The sequence below is a fragment of the Vipera berus genome (assembly GCF_964194415.1).
Source record: "Vipera berus genome assembly, chromosome: W".
Lineage (NCBI taxonomy): Eukaryota > Metazoa > Chordata > Lepidosauria > Squamata > Viperidae > Vipera > Vipera berus.
Window position 1 is genome coordinate 25,733,463 of NC_138210.1, and position 24,494 is coordinate 25,757,956.

The 24,494-nt window shown below is 41.0% G+C and overlaps 1 protein-coding gene across 1 annotated transcript in view; it reads left to right on the forward strand.

Moving 5' to 3' along the window:
• Positions 1-24,494, forward strand: part of LOC308676249 (cell division cycle protein 27 homolog) — a gene marked incomplete at both ends in the record, with an annotated part of 185,951 nt that overhangs the window by 129,405 nt on the left and 32,052 nt on the right. Inside the window, 4 exon segments of the mRNA XM_081342064.1 lie at positions 307-514; positions 1,489-1,661; positions 10,206-10,358; positions 11,009-11,217. Coding sequence (XP_081198190.1) covers positions 307-514; positions 1,489-1,661; positions 10,206-10,358; positions 11,009-11,217 — 743 coding nt within the window.

The window sequence follows — 24,494 nt, forward strand, 5'->3', positions numbered from 1 at the left end:
TTTTGTGGTTCTAATTTCATAAAAAATCATGAAGCTTTGGGAAAAAAATAATCAGATGAAAGCCAAAGTGAGTGGAGTTAATGCAATTATATATACTGCACATTTCAGTACCATACCACATGAAATTAAATGAAAGGACATGTGAAATTGGGCTGAGGGTTGCTGTTTCCCCATCCAAATCTTAACAGAGTTCCTCTAAATTTCTATCCTTGAATGATTGCTTTGCAAATTTCTGTCCTTGAATGGTATACTTTGTTGTTTGGCAGCCAGGTAAAATTCTTTAAAATGTTTGTTCTTCTTTCACAGGAGAATAGTAAAAAGTTAAAAATGAAGTTTCCACCAAAAATTGCAAACCGAAAGACAAAATGTAAAACCAGTAAGGGAGGGATCACACAGCCAAACATAAATGACAGTTTGGAAATCACCAAACTTGATTCATCCATCATTTCAGAAGGAAAGATTACCTCGGTAACACCACAAATCCAGGCATTCACATTACAGAAAACAGCAGCAGGTGTGTAGAATGTTTCTGAGAATTCCTTCAGAGCATTGAGCTTGTGCCAACACAAAAGGCAGTGGTAGTGCATAATTCAAAAGAAAGAAAGAGAAAATCCCTCTTGGAATCAAGTTAAAATAGTGCCAGTGCCTCTAAATTTTTTGTTCTAATTAAGTTGCCATGATGTTCAAAATCTTAAGATTGTCTTACTGAATGAGAATTCAACAACAGTGGGCAATAATCACAAATTTTTACAGGTATGTGGTATAATCCAGAGAATGACCTATAAAGCCCTAAATGGCATGGGTCCGGGTTATTTACGGGAGCACCTTTTGCCGGCGTCAACTTCCCATCGCCCTGTGCACTCCCACATAGAGGGCCTCCTCACGGTGCTGTCGGTCAGGGAATGTCGACTGGTGGCCCCCAGGGGGAAAGCATTCTCTGTGGGCGCGCCTGACCTCTGGAATCAGCTTCCGGTTGAGCTCCGGATGGCTCCCGACCTTCGCTCGTTTCGCCGCGACCTGAAGACTTGGCTATTTGAACTTGCCGGCCTGGACTGAGGGACTGGGATTTTAGATTTTTAAATTTTAAAATTTTTTAAATTTTAGAATGTGTTTATTTTTAGGGCTATTTAATTTAATTCTATTTTAATTTTTATACATTATGTGTTATTTATAGTGTTTTAATTGCCCTGTACACCACCCCGAGTCCCTTCGGAGAGGGGCGGTATATAAATCCAAATAAATAAATATTTGTGTGTAAAATGAAGTGATATCTCAAATTTTGGATTTGAATCAGATCTCTTTAGTCTTACTCAGCACCGTATTCACTGGAAGAAAACAGTTGTGCTGTGTTCACTGAAACTGTTGGAATTTCATCTAGGTTTCTTGAGAGTATGTGCCACATCTATCACCAGTAGCATACAGGCAGTTTTAGGCAAGTATTTCTTGAGCTCCTTGTTCTCCTGTGCATTTATTATATTTTTTTCTTAGAAGGTTTGATGACCCTTCTTCGTGATATGGGGAAAGGATATTTAGCCTTGTGTTCTTACAATTGTAAAGAAGACATTCATATACTGAGTCATTTGCCTTCTCATCACTACAACACAGGCTGGGTGCTATGCCATATTGGAAGAGCTTACTTTGAACTTGCAGAATATATGCAGGTAAATAGGTCATGGAATCATTATTTTTGAATGCTACATTCTGTATTTGTACTGTACTGAATTGTACAAAAATTGACCCCAAAATATTAACTAAAAACTACTACAAATTTCCTTTGCTCTGTCACCTTTTAACAATTCTAATGAGAAGTTCTAGGCTTGAAAGAACTCTGAATATACAGGTGAAACTCAAAAAATTAGAATATTGTACAAAAGTTCATTTATTTCAGTAATGCAACTTAAAAGGGGAAACTAATATATGAGATAGACTCATTACATGCAAAGCAAGATAGTTCAAGCCGTGATTTGTCATAATTGTGATGATTATGGCGTACAGCTCATGAAAACCCCAAATCCACAATCTCAGAAAATTAGAATATTACAAGCACTCAATAAAACAAGGAGTGTACATAGAACAATATCGGACCTCTGAAAAGTATAAGCATGCATATGTACTCTGTACTTGGTTTGGGCCCCTTTTGCAGCAATTACTGCCTCAACGTGGCGTGGCATGGAAGCTATCAGCCTGTGGCACTGCTGAGGTGTTATGGAAGACCAGGATGCTTCAATAGTGGCCTTCAGCTCTTCTGCATTGTTTGGTCTCATGTCTCTCATCTTTCTCTTGGCAATGCCCCGTAGATTCTGTCACTGCACGTTGTTTTTTTGTTCGTCAGAAAGTTCATTTCTAACTGTACATTTTCCCCTGCTCTCTGCACCTGTTGTGATAACGTATCTGGTAACCATAGTGAATCCCATATGACTAGTTATGTTATGGTTTCAGTCTGTTTAGTGCGCATGTCTAGAAAAAGTTCCCAGAGTGTTTATCTGTATTGTTTTATTCTCTTTGCTGTTACTGACTGTTACGTTAGGATGTAGTGAGCTAGCTCTGTATAATATATATTTAGTAAAAGGTATTTAGTAAGATTATGCGTCGTGTTTTTCTTGCCTTCCTGCATGCATATCATGCATTCTCTGAAGCACGGTCCTTCGCCCTCTACAAAGGTGTTTTTTACCTTGACATTTTGGTATCGAGGATGGTTTGATTTATGTTTTAGAGATGCATGTTTCTGCGGCTGTTATCAGTTAGTTAGTGCTAGCGAGGCAGCGGTGATTAACTGCTGAAACATGTCAGGAAGGAAGCCACGGCTAAAAAGGAGTCTTTCTGTGGGCCAGCTCCCTTCAACTTTAAGAACTCCGATAGCTTCGGCCACACGCCTTGGAGAAGACGCACCTGCTCCTGTCCACGATGCAAGGTCAGTCACTCCTTTTTCTACTTTTCCAAGCTCCCTGGCAGCTGTTTTTGAAAATGTTCACACTCCAGGGGCTCAAGATGAATTTCAAAGGCTTGGAGAAAAACCTAAAGTTCAGCCGAAGAAAATTCCTTCTGCTCCTTCAAGCCCCAAGCAAACTATGCGAGATAGGGCTATGCAAGGCTACTGTGAACAAATTGGGGTTTTTGAAAGGCGTTTGCAGCAGGCAAAGGAATATGTGTCAATGGTTCAGCAATATGAGAGGAATTATGAGCATGAAACGGCCATATTGCCACACCCACAAGGTGAAGCCATATTGCCTCCTTCTTCCCCAAAGCCAAAGTCACGCCCATCATTGAGTGTCATGCAAGACGAATGGGAACCGGAGGCTCCTATGTCACATGATTATGGGCTGTCCCAAAGGCCATACAGAGCCACAGTGATGCCTGAAGCAAATGTTATAGCACCATCTACTGGTGAAGCTGCATTAAGACATAAATTGGAGCTCTCACTCTCGCAATTGTCTATGGAGGAATCTTTGCTCAGAGATACAAGATTTCTGCCGTTATCTGAGGCTCCAGCCTCTGATGGTGCTAGGATTCCTGTTACTGTTGCTTCTCCTGTTAATATTGCTTCTATGCAAGCCCCTCTACCTGGCAGAACACAGCCATATTTAACCCACATGCAACTGCCACCGGGTTCTTATATGCGAAGGCCAGTGTCATCTGCAGGTTATGCTAATGCACCAGCCCCAGCGCCAGCGCCTCCTGCTGGCCAGGGTAGAATAGCAGCTCAAAGACAGTCACAGCCAGCACCAAGACTACCGGCAGCTTCAATGCAACTGCCGCATGTCCAGGCACAGATGCCACTGGTGCCCCCTGCAGGTTATGGTCGGATTGCACAACCTGCACAGCCAGTACCTCAATTGTATATTCCTCATCAAACACCTTCCATTGTACCACTGGCTGGTGATTCAAAATTAAAGAAGTCAGGACAGAATTACAGGGCATGGGTCAGTGAGGTTGGACTTTTGCTACGCAGAGAAGGTACTCACATGATGGTGTTTAATCCTCCTGCCCAGCCATGGACTCCTGACATATGGGACTTGGATAATAGAGCATGCACAACATTATTGATGTCAATGGACACTGAATTGCAGCTCACGTTTTCACAAGATGCAACTGCCCAACAAATTTGGACTCAGTTAGAGACATGTTATCGGCCTACATCAATTGAGTCTACATGTTTACTTTTGTCTGAGTTCCATGGTTCCAGATTAAAACCTGGTGAACATATTGGAGCACATTTGACTAAAATGAAAGGTATTAGAAAAGAACTGGGTGAAAAAGGCTATCCTATTGATGATTTTCAAATGATCAGCATTATCATCAATTTTTTGAATCATGAGTGGAAAGATGCTATTACTAAGATTAATCAAGTGCCTATTGCTCAACGCACAGTGGATCATGTATGCAGAATTTTAGCCGAAGAAGAGGCACTTATGCAAGCTGCACCACATTTAAGGGAACCACCTGCATCAAGAGCTTCAGCGAGGCGTGCCTTCCGTGGAAGGACCTACGTTCCAAGGATGCCAAGATGCTACATCTGCAATCGTGTGGGACATGCCACCCGGGATTGTCCCCAACGAGTTCCAGCGCCCGTCACATACCAGCCCAGAGGAACAGATTCCAGAGGAGGCAGAGGTAGAGGCGGACGACAAGGTCGTGGTCGTGGTTCCAGGCGTGATCCACAAGCTCCACTTGTCACATTGGTTGTGACCAACGATCCACAGCCTCAACCAGAGTACGACAGACGACTTCTTTGGACTTTGGACAGCGGAGCAGCATTACATGTTACCTACAGAAAAGAGCTTTACACAGAGATGCACGAGCCTGAACCTGAACTTCGTGAACTTTACTCTTTTTCCAATCATCCTGTTCAGGTCATGGGAAAAGGAACTGTTTATATTGAAGAGCTCGGTGCTCTCATTCCAAATGTTTACTACGTTCCGTCTGCCAGTAGTAATTTGCTTAGTCAGAGTCATTTGTCTAGGTTTTCTCATTTTCAGGTCCACCATCTTGAAAAAGCAAGTTATATAGTCAAAGACGGAGATATTGTTGCTGAAACCATGTTGATTGGTGGTGTTTATTACTTAAAGCCAAAGTCTAAGCAGCAAGAGCAGGCAAGTATACACGTTCCAAAAAGCACAGGCCCAGAGAGAGACGTCCCAGAGAGAGATCCTGTTGCTACTCCAAAGGTTCCTAAAGATAATAAAAAGACAAAAAAGACACAGGTTGCTCATAGCAAGCCTGGGGTTCCTAATAAAAATGCTAATGTTGAGAATTCACTAACAGGTAAACCTTTGCATTCCAGGTGTATCCATAAGTGGCGCAGAAGATTGGGTCATGCCAGTTTCCGTGTTCTGAAGAAGATGCCAGAGTTCGCAAGAAGTTTGGATCTTAAGGGGTGTAAGGTGTTCTTGGACTGTGCTGTCTGCAAGAAAGCCAAATCCAAAGCAGCAGCAATTCCAAAACGCGCTACACGCCTGTCAACACGCATTTTTGATTTGGTACACACTGACATAGTTGGTCCTTTTGAACCCACACTTGGTGGTAAAAGATATTTCTTGACAATCGTTGATAATTATTCTAGATATGGATATGTATATCCTATGAAAGAAAAATCTGAGACCTTTCAGATCTTTAAAGACTTTGCTAGTCTTGTCTATACCCAATTCGATGTCAACATTGCCAGAATCCAGAGTGATCGTGGTGCTGAATTCATGTCTCAGCGTTTCCAGGACTGGATGCGTGAGAATGGGATAGTACATCAGACATCTGCTCCTTATACTCCAGTTGAAAATGGAGTGGCAGAACGCAGAAATGGGGTTTTGCAAACCATGATGTGTTGCCTTCTTGAAGATGCTAACCTCAGTCTTCCATACTGGGGTGAAGCTATCAAATATGCTAACCATATCATCAACCGTACTTGGAGTAGTGTGATAAATCAGACCCCTTATTTCATGTTGTATGGACACAAGCCTGTTCTCTCACATCTCCATATTTTTGGTTCCTATGCTATGGTGAATATTCCATTAGCCCAAAGAAAGAAAGGGGGTCCTGCAGCAAAAAGGATGAGATTTATGGGCATTGATGATAATTCAAAATGGAGCAAATACATTGACTCTCATCATGTTATTGTGGTTTCACAATCTGCTATTTTTGAGGAAGATGCTGACTGGTCCAGGATTCATTCTAACGATCCTGGAGTTTATTTTCCTAGAGATGATGTTGCTGATGCCACACAACCTGATGATCAAGATTCACAGGAGAATGTTCCTTCCACGAGTTCTTCTCAACCTACTGTTCCGTCTTCGCAAGCCGCCGATGTTGCTGCTGGTGACAATGATGAAGACGAGGATGACGCGGAAGAAGAATGGACGGTTGGCCCGAGAAGTTCCAAGAGGACCACAAAGGGAATCCCTCCAAAACGGTATTCGTGGCAAGTAACAAAAACACCTGTACCTTTGATTTGTAATGTTACACTTCCACCTGAGAAGTTCACACAGATCAAACATCTTCCTGAATCAGAACAAGATAAATGGTTTGAGGCGATGCAGGCTGAAATGGACAGTCTAAAAAAACTCCAAGTGTTTACGCCTGCAAGCCCTCCAGCAAACAAGAAAGTTATTGGTACTCGATGGGTCTACAGGATCAAAAAGAAGCCGAATGGTGAGTCGTTGTACAAGGCCAGACTTGTAGCCCAGGGTTTCGCTCAACGTTATCCTGAGGACTATACAAATACATACTCACCCACAGTGCGGACTGAAAGTGTGAAAATTGCTTTAGCCACTGCAACTATCCTTGGTCTGGAAGTTTTCCAGTTCGACGTTGAAACGGCTTATCTACACGCTGATCTTGACGAGGACATCTACGTGAAAGGTCCTCCAGGTTTCCGACAGCAAGAAGGGGATACCTGGTTTCTACACAAAAGTCTTTATGGTCTGAAACAGTCTGGTTTAATGTGGTACTTATGTCTTTCTGACAAACTAAATTCAATGGGCTTTATTAAGTCCGAAACAGATGAATGCGTGTTTACTAAAAGATCCGGTAATGGGTATGAGATAATTCTTGTTTATGTCGATGATATTGTTTATATTGGTCCAAATAAGCAGATGAGTGAGGTTTTTGCTAAAGCTTTACAAAAGTTTTTCACATTGAAGTCTTTAGGATGTATTAACACTTATTTAGGTGTTCAAATTGCCAAAACTCAGAAGGGGTTTAGTCTCACACAAGAAGAGAAGATTGAACAACTGTTACATCACTGTAACATGGAGGACGCTAAGCCTGTGAGTATACCCATGCAAACTGACTTTCACATTTTGGCACATGAACCAAGTCCTGAGTTCGAAGATCAAACACTATATTGCTCAGTCATTGGGTCGCTGCTGTATATTAGTAGTTGGACTAGACCCGACATTGCACTTAGTGTTAATCTGTTATCACGACACGTAGGCAAGGCAAAACAGTTTCATTGGACATGTGTTAAAAAGTTATTGAGGTATCTAAAACACACCAAAGACATGAAGTTGTTGTTGGAACCAACACATACTGACTATGCAGAGTTATGTTGTTTTGCAGATTCAGATTGGGCGAGTGATAAGAAGTCACGGAAAAGTACATCAGGTTACATGATGTTCTTAAATGGATGTCCTGTTTACTGGCATGTGCGTAAACAGAATTTTGTTTCTTGTTCCTCTACAGAAGCTGAGTATGCTTGTGTGTCTGATGCATGCAATTCTTTAACCTGGTTTGATGCTTTAGTCACAGATATCTGGACACATCCGATTCGACCGATCACAGTGATGGAAGATAATGAATCTGTGGTTTATATTTCTGAAACACGTTTTACAGGTTCAAGGTCCAGACACATTGACATCCGATATCAAAACATAAGGCAACTGGTGAAACAAGGTTTTGTGACATTACAGTATGTGTCTACACGTGACCAAATTGCTGATATGCTGAACAAACCACTACCTACAGCCCAGCATGAGTATCTGCGTGAGAAGATGTGCCTTACTTGAGTCTTCACTTTGCTGACGAAAGAAGGGGAATGTCACTGCACGTTTTTTTTTTGTTCGTCAGAAAGTTCATTTCTAACTGTACATTTTCCCCTGCTCTCTGCACCTGTTGTGATAACTTATCTGGTAACCATAGTGAATCCCATATGACTAGTTATGTTATGGTTTCAGTCTGTTTAGTGCGCATGTCTAGAAAAAGTTCCCAGAGTGTTTATCTGTATTGTTTTATTCTCTTTGCTGTTACTGACTGTTACGTTAGGATGTAGTGAGCTAGCTCTGTATAATATATATTTAGTAAAAGGTATTTAGTAAGATTATGTGTCGTGTTTTTCTTGCCTTCCTGCATGCATATCATGCATTCTCTGAAGCACGGTCCTTCGCCCTCTACAAAGGTGTTTTTTACCTTGACAGATTCTCTATGGGGTTCAGGTCAGGCAAGTTTGCTGGCCAATCAAGCACAGTAATCCCACGGTCATTGAACCAGGTTTTGGTGCTTTTGGCAGTGTGGGCAGGTGCCAAGTCCAGCTGGAAAATGAAGTCAGCATCCCCATAAAGCTCGTCTGCGGAAGGAAGCATGAAGTGCTCCAAAATCTCCTGGTAGACGGCTGTGTTGACCCTGGACTTAATGAAGCACAGTGGACCAACACCAGCAGATGACATGGCTCCCCAAATCAACACAGACTGTGGAAACTTCACACTGCACTTCAAGCATCTTGCAGTGTGTGCCTCTCCATTCTTCCTCCAGACTCTGGGTCCTTGGTTTCCAAATGAGATGCAAAAGTTGCTCTCATCAGAAAAGAGGACTTTGGACCACTGAGCAACAGACCAGGTATGTTTTTCTTTAGCCCAGGTAAGACGCTTCTGACGTTTGTTGTTCAAGAGCGGCTTGACAAGAGGAATACGACATTTGAAGCCCATGTCCAGGATCCGTCTGTGTGTGGTGGCTCTTGATGCACTGACTCCAGCCTCAGTCCACTCCTTGTGAAAGTCCCCAACACTTTTGAATGGCCTTTTCCTGACAATCCTCTCCAGGCTGCAGTCATCCCTGCTGCTTGTGCACCTTTTTCTTCCACACTTTTCCCTTCCACATAACTTTCTATTAATGTGCTTTGATACAGCACTTTGGGAACATCCAACTTCTTTTGCAATTACCTTTTGAGGCTTTCCCTCCTTATGGAGGGTGTCAATGATGGTTTTCTGCACAACTGTCAGGTCAGCAGTCTTCCCCATGATTTTGATTCCTACTGAACCAGACTGAGAGACCATTTAAAGGCTCAGGGAACCCTTTGCAGGTATTATGGCTTAATTAGCTGATTAGAGTGGGACACTTTGAGCCTAGAATATTGCACCTTTTCACAATATTCTAATTTTCTGAGATTGTGGATTTGGGGTTTTCATGAGCTGTACGCCATAATCATCACAATTATGACAAATCATGGCTTGAACTATCTTGCTTTGCATGTAATGAGTCTATCTCATATATTAGTTTCCCCTTTTAAGTTGCATTACTGAAATAAATGAACTTTTGCATGATATTCTAATTTTTTGAGTTTCACATGTAGTGACCCCATCATTAACAGTACATATGCTGCAGTTCTAATGCAACATCAATGTTCTTCAGAACAGGACTGGACAGCTGGCTGTCTAATTGTTACTAACTGGCCAACATTTCCAATAACCCATAAGTTCCCAAAGCATTTACCAAAATATCACCTCTGACATTGCAAAAAAAGGCTATTTGTAAGTGCTGTTGCTTAGTATTTCATTCCCTGCCATGCTCTGCTTTCAGGGTACCTTATGAATTCCTTTTAGATACTCTTTCAACGGGTTACCGAATACAGAAACAATTTCTGGCTATGTTGTTCTGTATAAATAGGGGGAAAATGGATACTGTCTCACATTTTTTGAATAAAATTTGCTGTAACTACTGGAGTTAATTAGCCATGTGAACATATATGTGAATAAGAATGATTGTTACTCTGCATTCATGTAACAAATGGAATCCACAGAATTCTGTAAAACCCCATTAATGTAGGGGGAAAAAGAAAATTTGGGGGCTGAATGAATCTCACTTCCCTTAAAATGAAACACTGAGTTTATTAAGCAAATTATACCCTTGCATCAAAACCAAGTTTCATATAAAGCTATATAATTAAATTTACCCATGTTATGTCAAAAACTAATCATGTTGTTCAAATTTCATTACTGTCATAGGCTGAGAGGATATTCTCTGAAGTAAGAAGGATTGAAAACTATAGAGTAGAAGGCATGGAAATCTACTCAACCACACTGTGGCATCTGCAGAAAGATGTAGCTCTTTCAGTCCTTTCAAAAGACTTAACTGATATGGATAAAAATTCACCAGAGGTATCATTTCTAGCTATTTTGAGGCAGGGATTTTTTTACTACAGTTTAGCCTCTGATTCTTTCCTTCAATTTCAAGTGAACAAATTTGAAGTTGAAATTACTTTACAGATAGTCCTCAACTTACAACAGGTCATTTAGTGTCTGTTCAAAAATACAACAGCACTGAAAAAAGTGACTTATGGCTGTTTTTCACACGACCATTGCAGCATCCCCACGGTCATGTGATCAAAATTTGGACACTTGGCAATTGACTCATATTTATCACAGTTGCAGTAACCCGGGGTCAGGTGATCACCATTTGTGACCTTCTGACAAGCCAGGTCAATGGGGAAGCCAGATTCATTTAACAACTGTGTTACTAATTTAACAACTGCAGTGATCCACTTAACAACTATGGCAAGCAGGGTTGTATAATGGGGCAAAACTCACTTAACAAATATCTCACTTAGCAACAAAAAATTTGGGCTCAATTGTGATCATAAGTCGAGGACTACCTGTATTTTACTCTGAAAGCTTTTTCTTATGTGAGTGGGCACTTAAACAGTAACATCCACATTTTTTATATTTTCTTCTCCCTCTTACTATACTACCTAAAAGTAGAGAGGGGACCATAGTTTTGTGGTATGTCTTCTACTTTTTCTTTCTTCCAGGCATGGTGTGCTACAGGAAATTGCTTCAGTTTACAAAGGGAACATGATATTGCTATCAAGTTCTTCCAGAGAGCTATTCAAGTTGATCCAAATTATGTTTATGCTTATACTCTCCTAGGGCATGAATTTGTGCTGACAGAGGAACTTGAAAGAGCATTATCCTGTTTTAGGAATGCAGTCAGAATGAATCCAAGGCACTACAATGCTTGGTAAGAAATATTTTTGATTAGTAAAAATGGTGAAGGCTGGGAATAGATTTATCCGTCAAAGTATTTGAAAATCTCATTTCCATCCTTAGTATACAGTAACTTAGTTCTGGAGTACAAAAGGGATTTATTTAGAATCCTTTTTCTCTCTAGTTTTTTTGTGTATAATTTCAGTCCAGTTCTCATAGATGTGCAGGGCCATACTTGTCTATTATTATGTGTGGGTAATGTACAGTTAGAGTCACAGTCTAAGACAGCTGGAAACTTAATTATAATTCAAATCCTAAACAAAGACCTAAGAATTAAGATAGTTCCTAAGGATATATGCAGTTTCAAACAAAGTTGGGGGAGGTTTGGTAAAATTAGGGTGCTCAGGTCCAATAAGTTCTAAATTTCCAAATATCAAGGAGTCCTATATAGGTATCGTTCCAATGGCTCCAATCACAATTAGTATAACAGATTTCTTTTTCCAAAAACATTCAAATTCAATCTGCATGTTCCAGTATTTTGTAATTTTTTTAATTGCTTTTCCTCAATCCTAGCATCACCCAGTATAGCAACATCAATGAACCAGACTGTTTTCTTTTCAGTGACTGTTATATCAGAGTCATGTTGTGAACAAGGTGCCTATGTGTTTGAATTTTAAAGTCCCATAAGATCTTAACCCACTCATTTTCCAAAAGTTTCTCAATTTGATGTTCTCAGTAGTTTTTGCTACATTTAAATCCAAGCCTCTGCCAAAAATTCCAATGAATATTTTTGGCAACTTAGTTATGATGCTGCTTATAGTCTGTGAAATTTTACTGCAGCCACTGATCAAATGGTCAGTTGTTTCATCCTTTTTCTAAAAAGTGACATTTGCTGTTGTGTGCTACCTGCTGAATTGTTGCTTTCATGAAATTAGTTGGCAAAGTTCTTGAGCCACTAAAATAAAACCTTCAGTTATTTAACACTCCTGTTCTTAACCAGCTCAGCTTTCCCTTCTATATCCTTCAAGTATTGACCACGCATGTGTTTGTTCTTCCTATTTACAAATCAGTTTTCAATAGTTTCAATAGTCAGCTTTCAACTTTGTTCAAGAGCTGTGCTTGATTGATTTCAGTCAACAAGGGTTGTTGGCTTTTCTTGATATAGTCATTCAAGCCATGTTTTTCTTCCTCCACAGTTTCTTTCACCTGTGGGAGTCCTCTGCCCCCCTTCGACTCTTAGGCAATACAGCTGATCAGTATTGCTTTTTGGGCACAAAGCATGGTGCTTTGTCAAAACAAGTTTTCTTGTTTTCCATCAGAACCATGACATCCAGGTTATCAAGTTTCATCTGGGTCCAGTCAATTATTCCTGCTGTATATCAAATAACAGGGACTGCCCAGGTATAAATTGCTTTGATATTTCCACCATTTAGCTTTGGAATTTAGATATGAAAATTTTCAAAACTTTTTTGATATACAGTATTGTACTTCACACACAGTCTAGGTTTGATTTTCTTATTCTTCCAATTTCCTTGCCTCAAATTCTTTAAATTGCTCAAATCCATGTGAATTTTATCTTCAGTTCCAAGAAAATGTTCCATTTAGGTTTTCCCTTCTTAATGGCCCATGTTATGACCCAGGTGGTCAAGGCAAGGCAGGCCTCTAAAGAGTTATTTCTCTTAACAAATATTCCAGCCAACAGCCCTCCAACAACTAGTAAGACTCCACCCTCATGCTACCCTGAAGGCAGCCACCCTGACTCCCAAACAACAGCCCCAATAATACCAAGAAAGCCCCCAGAGTAGGAGCACATTCACAGGGCAAGGTCCAGGGTTCCAAGTCCAATCCACCAGGCAAGGTCCAGGCACAATACAAGGGCAGTCCTCAGGACAAGAAACAGGACCCAGAAAAGAAGCAGTTCCAAAACCCCAGTGAAGCAAAGGCCAAACATAGGCCACAAGAGAAGGGCAAGTTCCAAAACAAAATGCACAGAGCAATCTTCCAGGCAAAGGCAAAGGCAAAGGCACAAGAGGCAAGAGTAAAAGCCAGGGGAGTGTATGCCAAAGCAAACAATTGTTCCTGGTAAAGACTAACTCCCCACAGCTTCTACCCTCCAGGTGTTCCTTGTGAGGAGGGGTGGGGTGACCTCCTCCCGAGTAGCCTTGTAGCCCTTCTGTGGGCTTGCCTACATCCACTCTCCTTGGCCTTGGATCAGTGGAGCAGGCAGCTGTTCCTCATCAGAGGAGATTGGCTGCCTATCAGCACCACTGCTGGTTAGTAGCCGATCCTCCCCTGTGTCTGTGCAGGCAGGCAGCTCTCTGTCTGGTCGACCACCTCCCCCAATGCCTGAGGGGCCTGGGACAGCATCATCCTCAGCCCCTGGTATGCCTTCCCTGTCAGACAGTCCCAGCTCCAACTCTTCCTCCTCCTCCGAACCAGCCTCTGAGGGGGCCATGACAGCCAAATTCTTCAGTAGCTACATAGGCTACAGCATACATCAGCTAGGTTTTTTGGATCAGTGTTTCAGTTGGAATAATTTTGACAGCTTCATTAATATTCTTCAATATTTTAGCTAATGTCTTCTTGTTAATTTGATTCAATTTTGGCAAACATATTCTTTTGACTTCTTTCATTCAGTCTTTTCCCAGCTAGTTCTTCATTAACCAATAGTGCTTGCAGTTCTTTAGCAACTACAGTTATTTCTCCTTATTGTTCTTCATTAGCATCAACAATCTCTACTATTTGTTGCTCAATTTGCAAATTGGTATCATTATTGAAAGTTCTGAATAAACCTGAATATTGAGTTGTTTTTTTATAGCTTCCAATTCAGCATTGGTAAAGAACTTGTGTTTCAAAATTACACACAAAATTACACAGCATTCCTGTGAGATGGCCTCACGAGACCGATGGTTCGTTGAGGTGCTTCCAAGAAAAAGGCAGCACGCAGGGATGCAATCAGATGAAGCTTTATTTAAAGATAGAGTAAAGGGAAAGAGTTCCCTGGCATGGAGGCATCCATGCCTGGATTGAGCTCGTGGATAATTCCCAGAGGGAGCTTGAAGAAGAAAGCAACAAGAGAAGGGGCAGCCCCTGAGCAGAAGTTTTTATGGGGGTCCCCAGCCCCTCCCTTACCAATGAGAGTGAGGGGGCTGGAGGGCCATTAACTCTCTCCAATGGGGCTGCAGGGGCCGGAGACCCCTGACCCACCAGTGGGAGCAAAGATGCCTCTTTGCTCCCATCTGATGACCTTTTGGGGAACTGCCATGGCTGGCACAAAAACATCTAACAATTCCACAATTGAGTAGTCTTCTTCCTTTGACCAAGTTCTTTGGTTTTTTATTGCCTTCCAATAGTGTGTAAGATCCATGCCCTGGTTGCTGATCCCTGTAACACATTTCACGATGAATGCACAGGAGCCATAGCATCCAATGCAACTCTTGTTAATCCAGGCAATAGTCAATCCTGCATGAATTGCGTATTCTCACAATATTGAATGGATTTTTTGGAACAGATTTAGTCTAACTCTTTAGCTAAGACCTGTCTGATGTGGTTGGACCTGTTCAGTGTAGCCCTTAGCATCACTCCACCATGGCAAGATACTGTTCTGTTGGAGGGGTTATTATTATGGTTGGTTGCACAGTCAGCCAGATGTTCAGACTGGATTTGGTGTTTTTATCCACCTATTGAATCCTTACCAAGGAACTGGGATAGGCAGGTGTTGATGTTTGAGGGTGTTAGAGGTATCATTGCAGGATGTATGCAAGCTGTTCCAAGTAAAGCTACCTTTTGCAATTGACTAATGGTGAATTTCTCAATGCCAATGGTGTTCAAGTGGTGCTCCAGTTGTTTTGGGATCGCACCCAAGGCACTTATTACTATTGGTACTACCTTTGCTTTCTTTTGCCACAGTATTTTGTTATTTGCACCAGTTCTTTCTCTTCTACACTGCTGTCTCCAGGTACTGCTATGTCCACTATCCAGACTTTTTTGTCTTTCTTATCAACAATTGTTAACTCTGAGATGTTATGTGGCAGGTGCCTGTCTGTTTGAATTCTAAAGTCCCAGAGCACTTTAGCTTCTTCATTTTCTATGACTTTCTCTATTTTATGGTCCCACCAGTTCTTGCTTGCAGTCAAAGGGTAATTCTTGCAGATCTTCCAATGCACCATTGTTGCTACTTTGTTGTGCTGTTGTTTGTAGTCAGTCTGTGTAATTTTCTTGCAGCAGCTAACCAGGTGGTCCACTGTTTCTTCACCTTCTTTGAAGAGGCAGCACTTGCTGTCTATTGCTGTCTTCTCAATTCTGGCTTTGTATGAATTTGTTCTTTTATATATATATAAATATTTTATTAATTTTCTATTTTTACAATCAAGTGTCTAATAGACAATGTGATGACTGAGTCCATTAGTGATTCCGTGGTACATGTACGCTTCTTCAAACTAAATCCAATATTACATCCTCCAGTACATCCTCTCTTCTTCTGGTAATAGACATTTTTCCACACTAAGCAAATACAATTCTAATTGTTGTTCTTATTACCTATCAACATTTGTTACATTTTTCTAATAGTGTCAATAATATCAGTTTAGAATATCTTTTCTAACAAAGCATATCTTAATTGCATTTGCACTCAATATCCATTTATTCAGTCTATATCCTGTTTTCGCTTTTTTCAATTTTAATTTCCCATCCACGTTCAAAATATCCCAATCATTTATAATTTCAGAACAAGTTATTTTTGGGTAACCAAAAGCTTCCCTTATTCAAAGTTCTTGTTGTTGTTGTTAGCTGCGAAGTCATGTCCGACCCATCACGACCCTATGGACAACGTTCCTCCAGGCTTTCCTGTCCTCTACCATCTTCTGGAGTCCATTTAACCTCACACCTACTGCTTCAGTGACTCCATCCAGCCACCTCATACTCTATCGTCCCCTTCTTCTATTGCCCTCAATCTTTCCCAGCATTAGGCTCTTCTCCAGTGAGTCCTTCCTTCTCATTAGGTGGCCAAAGTATTTGAGTTTCAACTTCAGGATCTGGCCTTCTAAAGAGCAGTTAGGGTTGATCTCCTCTAGGACTGACCGGTTTCATCGCCTTGCAGTCCAAGGGACTCGCAGGAGCCATAGTTCTCCAGCACCATAGTTCAAAGGCCTCAATTCTTTGGCACTCAGCCTTTTTTATGGTCCAGCTTTCACTGCCATACATTGCAACTGGGAAGACCATGAGATTCAAGGTGCTGGTGATGACCAATAAAGCCCTAAATGGCGTGGGTCCGGGATATCTGAGGGAACACCTGCTGCCGGCATCAAGTTCCCTTCGTCCTGTGCGCTCCCACAGGGAGAGCCTTCTCAGGGTGCCGCCGGCAAAAGACTGCCGGCCGGTAACACCCAGGGGGAGGGCCTTCTCTGTGGGTGCACCTGCCCTTTGGAACCAGTTACCCGTAGAGCTCAGGACTGCCCCTGATCTTCGTTCGTTCCGCCGGGACCTGAAGACCTGGCTCTTTGAGCTTTCCGTCCAGGACTGAGAATTTTAATTTTAACCTATTATAATTGGGTTTTAATTGGAGCTATAGGCGTTTTATATTTTACTCAAGGATAATTTAATTATTTTAATTGTTATTAACTTTTTGTATTTGTGTTGTTGTTAGCTGCGAAGTCGTGTCCGACCCATCGCGACCCTATGGACAACATTCCTCCAGGCCTTCCTGTCCTCTACCATCTTCTGGAGTCCATTTAAGCTCACGCCTACTGCTTCAGTGACTCCATCCAGCCACCTCATTCTCTGTCGTCCCCTTCTTCTATTGCCCTCGATCTTTCCCAGCATTAGGCTCTTCTCCAGTGAGTCCTTCCTTCTCATTAGGTGGCCAAAGTACTTGAGTTTTAGCTTCAGGATCTGGCCTTCTAAAGAGCAGTCAGGGTTGATCTCCTCTAGGACTGACCGGTTTGATCGCCTTGCAGTCCAAGGGACTCGCAGGAGTCTTCTCCAGCACCACAGTTCAAAGGCCTCAATTCTTTGGCGCTCAGCCTTTCTTATGGTCCAACTTTCACTGCCATACATTGCAACTGGGAAGACCATAGCCTTGACTATACGCACTTTTGTTGACAGGGTGATGTCTCTGCTTTTTAGTGTGCTGTCTAGATTTGCCATGGCTTTCCTCCCCAGGAGCAAGCGTCTTTTAATTTCTTGGCTACAGTCCCCATCTGTAGTGATCTTGGAGCCCAGGAAAATAAAATCTGTCACTACCTCCATTTCTTCCCCATCTATATGCCAGGAATTGAGAGGGCCAGATGCCATGATCTTGGTTTTCTTAATGTTAAGTTTCAACCCAAGTTTTGCACGCTCCTTCTTCACCCACAACAAGAGGCTCTTTAGTTCTTCTTCACTTTCTGCCATTAGAGTGGTATCATCTGCATATCTTAGGTTGTTGATATTTCTTCCGGCAATCTTAATTCCAACTTTTGATTCATCGAGCCCTGCCTTTCTCATGATGTGCTCTGCATATAAGTTAAATAGGCAGGGCGACAGTATACAGCCTTGTCTGACTCCTTTCCCAATTTTGAACCAATCAGTGGTTCCGTGTCCAGTTCTCACTGTTGCTTCCTGGCCCACATATAGGTTTCTCAAGAGACAAATAAGATGGTCTGGTACGCCCATCTCTTTAAGAAATTGCCACAGTTTGTTATGATCCACACAATCAAAGGCTTTAGCATAGTCAATGAAGCAGAAGTAGATGATTTTCTGGAACTCTCTAGCTTTCTCCATGATCCAGCGTATGTTGGCAATTTGATCTCTAGTTTTTGTGCCTCTTCGAAATCCTGCCTGTACTTCTGGTAGTTCTTGATCCACATACTGCTGGACTCTAGCTTGTCGGATTTTAAGCATAACTTTACTAGCATGAGAAATGAGTGCAATTGTGTGGTAGTTTGAACATTCTTTGGCACTGCCTTTCTTTGGAATTGGAATGTAAACTGATCTTTTCCAATCCTGTGGCCACTGTTGAGTTTTCCAAATTTGCTGGCAAATTGAGTGTAGCACTTTTACTGCATCGTCTTTTAAGATTTTGAATAGCTCAGCTGGAATACTGTCACCTCCACTAGCTTTGTTGTTGCTCAGCTTTTCTAAGGCCCACTTCACTTCACATTCTAGGATGTCTGGCTCGAGGTCAGTGACCACCTCTTTGTGATTATCAGGGACGTTAAGCTCATTCTTGTATAGTTCTTCTGTGTAATTTTGCCATCTCTTCTTAATCTCTTCTGCCTCTGTTAGGTCCCTGCCATTTTGGTCCTTTATCATGCCCATTTTTGCATTAAACGTTCCCTTCATCTCTCCAATTTTCTTGAAAAGATCTCTGGTCCTCCCTATTCTATTGTTTTCTTCTATTTCTTTGCACTGTTCATTTAAGAAGCCATTCTTATCTTTTCTAGCTATTCTCTGGAATTCTGCATTCAATTGGGTGTATCTTTCTTTTTCTCCCTTGCCTTTCACTTCCCTCCTTTCCTCAGCTATTTGCAAAGCTTCCTCAGACAGCCATTTTGCTTTCTTGCATTTCTTTTTCTTTGGGATGGTTTTGGTTGCTACCTGTTGTACAATGTTGCGAACCTCTGTCCATAGTTCTTCAGGCACTCTGTCTATCAGATCTAATTCCTTAAATCTATTTGACACCTCTACTGTATATTCAACAGGGATATGATTTAATTCATACCTGAGTGGACTAGTGCTTTTCCCTACTTTCTTCAGTTTAAGCCTAAACTTTGCAACAAGAAGCTCATGGTCTGAGCCACAGTCAGCTCCTGGTCTTGTTTTTACTGACTGTATAGAGGTTCTCCATCTTTGGCTGCAGAGCACATAGTCGATCTGATTTCTGTGTTGACCGTCTGGTGATGTCCATGTGTAGAGCTGTCTCTTGGGTTGTTGGAAAAGAGTGTTTGCTATGACCATCGTATTCTCTTGACAAAATTCTATCAGCCTTTGCCCTGCTTCATTTTGTACTCCAAGGCCAAACTTGTCTGTTATTCCGGTTATCTTTTGGCTTCCTACTTTAGCATTCCAATCCCCCATGATGATAAGGACATCATTTTTTGGTGTTAGTTCTATAAGGTGCTGTAGAGCTTCATAGAACCGGTCAATTTCATCCTCTTCAGCACTGGTGGTTGGGGCATAGACTTGGACTACTGTGATATTGAATGGTTTGCCTTGGATTCGAACTGAGATCATTCTGTCATTTTGAGGATTGTATCCCAGTATTGCTTTTCCTACTCTTTTATTGACTATGAAGGCTACTCCATTTCTTTTGAGGGATTCTTGCCCGCAATAGTATCCCTGATGGTCATCTGAATTAAATTCACCCATTCCTGTCCATTTTAGTTCGCTGATACCTAAGATGTCGATGTTCAGTCTTGTCATCTCTTGTTTGACCATGTCCAGCTTTCCTTGATTCATGGATCTTACATTCCAGGTTCTTATGGAGAAAAAATCTTTACAGCATCGGACTTTCCTTTCACCACCAGTTCTTAGAATATTCTTATTTCTCTTTTCATACCAAGATAAGATATTCTGTTTACAAATTCTATCTAGTTATAATAATACTTCTGTTTCTAGCAATCTATTCTTAACCATATTCAAACATCTAATTGGTAATATAACATACCCTCTAATAGGTCAAAGCTTCTGTTTCCTTCAGTCTTACTCTAGCTTTCTTCCTTTGCCAACTAACTTTCCAAGTCAATGCATTTGGATCATCAAATAATTCTTCCTCTATTTTTGTGTATATTATTTGAAACAAGAGAAACAATTTAGTTAAAGTATTTTTGGAAGAACTAGCCCATTGATATTCATTAAACAGCCTCCCTCCTTCTCCAGTTCCCCACAGTTCTGTTAACGGCTTTATCTTCCATTCCATGAGCTCTCCTTCCTTATCCTCCAGTATGTTCTGAAATCTTGGTTTGTAAAATGTCTTTTCCATTTCCAATATTATCATTGTGTCTTCTAAGTCTTCATTTATCTGAGTCTGGCTGTTAGTTTCTTCCTTTAGATCCACATTGTTTGTATCAGCATTCTCTAGTTTTCCTTCTATTTTCTGGGTTGCTGGTTCCTTCTCTGTAGTTATTTTCTGAGTTTGTAGATTTAAATTAGAAAATTGTTCTTTTATCTCCTTTGTGTTATTTTTAATCTCATCACGAGCTAAAGCAATTGTTTCTTGTATTAATTTCAACATGGAGAGAATTTCTTTCTGTGGTTTATCAGTATTTTCTTGGTAATATGGCAAACTGAGGCTTCTGGAGACAGATGTTAAGGATGGTTTTTTACTATTTAGAGCTAAGTATGGAACATCCATTTTATTTTTTGTAAGTAGCCTTTATAAATTTATCCAACCAACTAGCCGTTCTTAAACCTCCCCTAAGCAGATATAAGTAAAATTCAAATTTTTCTGTCCAATGAGAAAAATATCCTTTCTGTCCAGGGAAAAAAAAGAACCATTAAAGGTTGTTTAACAATCAAGATTTATAATCCAAAGTGTTCCATCATATCAGGCAATAGTGTATGTTTCTTCTACAGGAAAATAGTTCCACAATACAGTTCTGAATGTCAGTATCTGTGTTCATAGTTCAGACAGGCCAATTTTAGAATATTATCATCTCTGCCACACAGATAAGCAGCCTCCAAGTCTGTTCATTTTTCTCAGCTGCAGTTCTCAAAAGTAAAAGCTTCAAGGCCAGCCAAAGTCTTATCTAGCTCTGGGCTTCGAGTCAGGTTTCTTTTGGGCATAATAAGTTGTAGTGCCATAATTCACCACTAGATGTCATCAACACCATTTTTCAATTTTTAAATCCAAAATTTATATTGTAAACTTTTCAAGTCTTTCTTTTTTAAAAAAAGGTCTTAAAAACACTTTTAGTCCCCAAATTTCCAAGTTTTATATATACACTCCTTTGGGGGGGAGTGCTTTGGGCAGATTTTCAGGAAGAAGTCTTAAAGTCATAAAAAGAGGCTTAGGTCTCACCCAGTTTCATCCACGTTGCTGTAAGATTGCTTGATAGTGCTTGTTGTCTTCCATTGACAGCAGCTTCTGACTGGCTACGCATGTAGCCAGTCTTTCCCCCACTGGTTTGGAGGGCTTCCTCGGATCAAACAGGAGGGCTGCCCCCCCATACACCCCAACAATAAATGAGGGTCCCCTCCTTGCTTTTCTGCCTCTACAGGGTGACCTTCAACCCTTTCCAGGGTCCCCCAGTGGGGCGAAATCAAACGTGAAGGATGGAGCCCCGTCTTCCTGCATCTGCTTTGCGACGATGTCAAAACCCGAAGCCTGTATGCATTTGTTCTTAAGGCTTGGTCTTGTGTAGCCAGAGTTAACCCCTCGGTCTCTTTCTTCAACTTTCCTGCTCTTAACCATTGACAGGTCTTGTTATTATCTGCTTTCCCTGCTATTTTTTTTTTAATTTACTGGCCATGTACTGGCCATGTAATTCTTTCCCATGTCTTTTCTGTTCATTTGGTCCTTGTAGGCCATTTTGGTTTCTCCAGTATTCAGTAAACCTTCCTGGTATACTAGCTTCATTGCATCTTCTTCACTGTCCTTCAGATGCCCTTTTTTCTTCTTCAACCATCTGATATACTTGCAACATTCCATGCCTATCTATTTTCCTACTTGGTATGTATTTACTGTCAACATCGCTCAGAGGATGAAGGGCACGATTCATCATCATTATTTTTCTGGTCTTCCTATCCAGGACTTTTAGTACTATTTGGGTCCAGTCCACTATTAAAGCTTTGCATCTAATGACTGGAATTGCCCAGGTGTTAATTGCCTTGATGGTATTTCTTCCACTGAGTTTGGACTTTAAGATCTTCTTCACTCTCTTAATATATTCACTTCTAACCTTTTCTTGACTTTGGTGTGCCTGATGTTGTCAGCTTGGAGGATGCCCAGGTATTTGTAGTGATCATCTTCATCCAGACTCTTGATGCTATTTCCATAGGGCATCTTGATTCCTTCAGTTGTTAAATCTGGGGTGTTATGTGGCAGGTGCCTGTCTGTTTGTATTTTAAAGTCCCAGAGCAATTTAGCTTCTTCATTTTTATTACTTTTTTATTTTACAGTCCCACCAGTTCTTGCTTGCAGGCAAATAATCTAAAGCTACAAATTTGTGTATGGCAAAAGTATGTGAACCTTTGCTTTCAGTAACTGGTGTGCCTCCCTTGGGCAACAATAACTGCAACTAAACATTTCCAATAACTGATCAGTCCAGGAATCAACTTGGAAGAATTTTAGCCTATTCCTCTGTAAAAAACAGCTTCAACTCAAGAATGTTGGTGAGCATCCTTGCATGAAACATTTCTATAGGATTAAAGTTGGTAGTTTGACTTGGCCATTGCAAAACATTAACTTTTTTCTTCTCTAACCATTATTTGGTCATACGTCTTGTGTGTTTTGGATCATTGTCTTTCTGGAAGACCTACTTGAGCTTCAGTTCACGGACAGATAACCTGACATTTTCCTGTAGAATTTGCTAGTACAATTCAGAATTCTGAGTTCCATCAGTGATGGCAAGTCACCCTGGTCCAGAAGCAACAAAGCAGGCCTAAACCATGATACTGTCACCTCTATGTTTCACAAATAGAATAAAGTTCTTATACTGGAATGCATGGTTTGCCTTTTGCCAAGCTTAATACTTTTCATTCAAGCCAAAGAGTATTACTTTGGTCTCATCCATCCACAGAACATTCTTCCAGTAGCCTTCAAGCTTATCTACATGGTCTTTTGAAAACTGTAGATGGGCAGCAATATTCTTTTTGAAGAGTACTGTAGTGGCTTTCTTCTTGCAAGCCTGCCCTGCACACCATTGTTGTTCAGTGTTCTCCTGATGGTGGTCTCACAAACACTGACATTCATTTATGCTAGAAAGGACTTAAGTTCCTTAGACATTACCCTGAGGTTCTCTGAGACCTCCTACCTTGCTCTAGGTATGCTCTTCATTGGTGTTGAATTGCCTCCATTTGTATATGATCTGCCTGACAGTGGACTATTGGAGTCCAAACTCTTTGGAAATAGTTTTGTAACCTTTTCCACCTTGGTGAGCATCAACAACTGTTTTTGGGAGGTCCTCAGAAATCTCATTTCTTTGAGCCATGACACACTTCCACATACCTATGTGGTGAAGATCAGACTTTGATAGTGAATCCACACAATTCTGTTCTTCAAATAAGGCAGGACCTCCTACACTCGCACTTGATTATCATTACATTGAGGGTGACACCTGACTCTAATTTCCCCTTCAAATGAACTGATAATTCTAGAGGTTCACATATAGTGTGCTGTCACATCAGAACTATGTAATGCATATCGTGCTGCCACCATGTGGTTGTTTGGGGGAATTACAACATTATGCTAATGTGGTCAGCCAATCCCTCCCATTTTGTGACGTACTTCCTCCTCCTTCTTAACTCCGTACTTTCACCCCTCCCATTCTGGGACGTACTTCCTGCTCCTTCCTCCGTGCTTCACTCTCCCACCATAACATGCAGACAGGCAGGATCATTACTGTCTTTTGACCTTGGAGTATCATCCATTCATCATCTACCACATCTTGTTTTGCTGTAATCTCTGCATGCAAATAAAGGTACTTCTGGATGATAAAAGGTACTTTCATGAGTTCTGCTATCTGGCAAGGGCTGTTAACAGTGATAGAATCTGCTTACACAGGCCAAGCAAGGGGATAAATCATTAAACAACAGTCAGAGTCATAATATATAGGTAGTCCTTGACTTACAGCAGTTTAGTGACCAAAGTTACAATGGCACTGAAAAAAGTGACTCATGACCACTTTTCACACTTATGACTGTTGCGGCATCCCCATGGTCACATGATCAAACTTGAGATGCTTGGCAACTGATTCATATTTATGACTGTTGCAGAGTCCCAGGGTCATATGATCACCTTTTGCAACCTTCTGATAAGCAAAGTCAATTGAGAAGCCAGATTCACTTAACAACTGTGTTACTATCTTAACAACTGCAGTGATTCACTTATCAACTACGGTAAGAAAGGTCATAAAATGGGGCAAGATTCATTTAACAAATGTTTCACTTAACAACAGAAATTTTGGGCTCAATTGTGATCCTAAGTTGAGGACTACCTGTACTTTTGCCACATACAGTTTTGAATAATTTTCCTCAAAAAAAATGAACAAGTATAATGTCTTTGACTCATTTGTTTAACTGGGTTCTCTTTATCTAATCTTAGTATTTGTGTTGTGTACTGGGTTCGTTGCTTGACTGAAGAGACGAGGCGAGTGAGTTCAGGCAGGAACATTC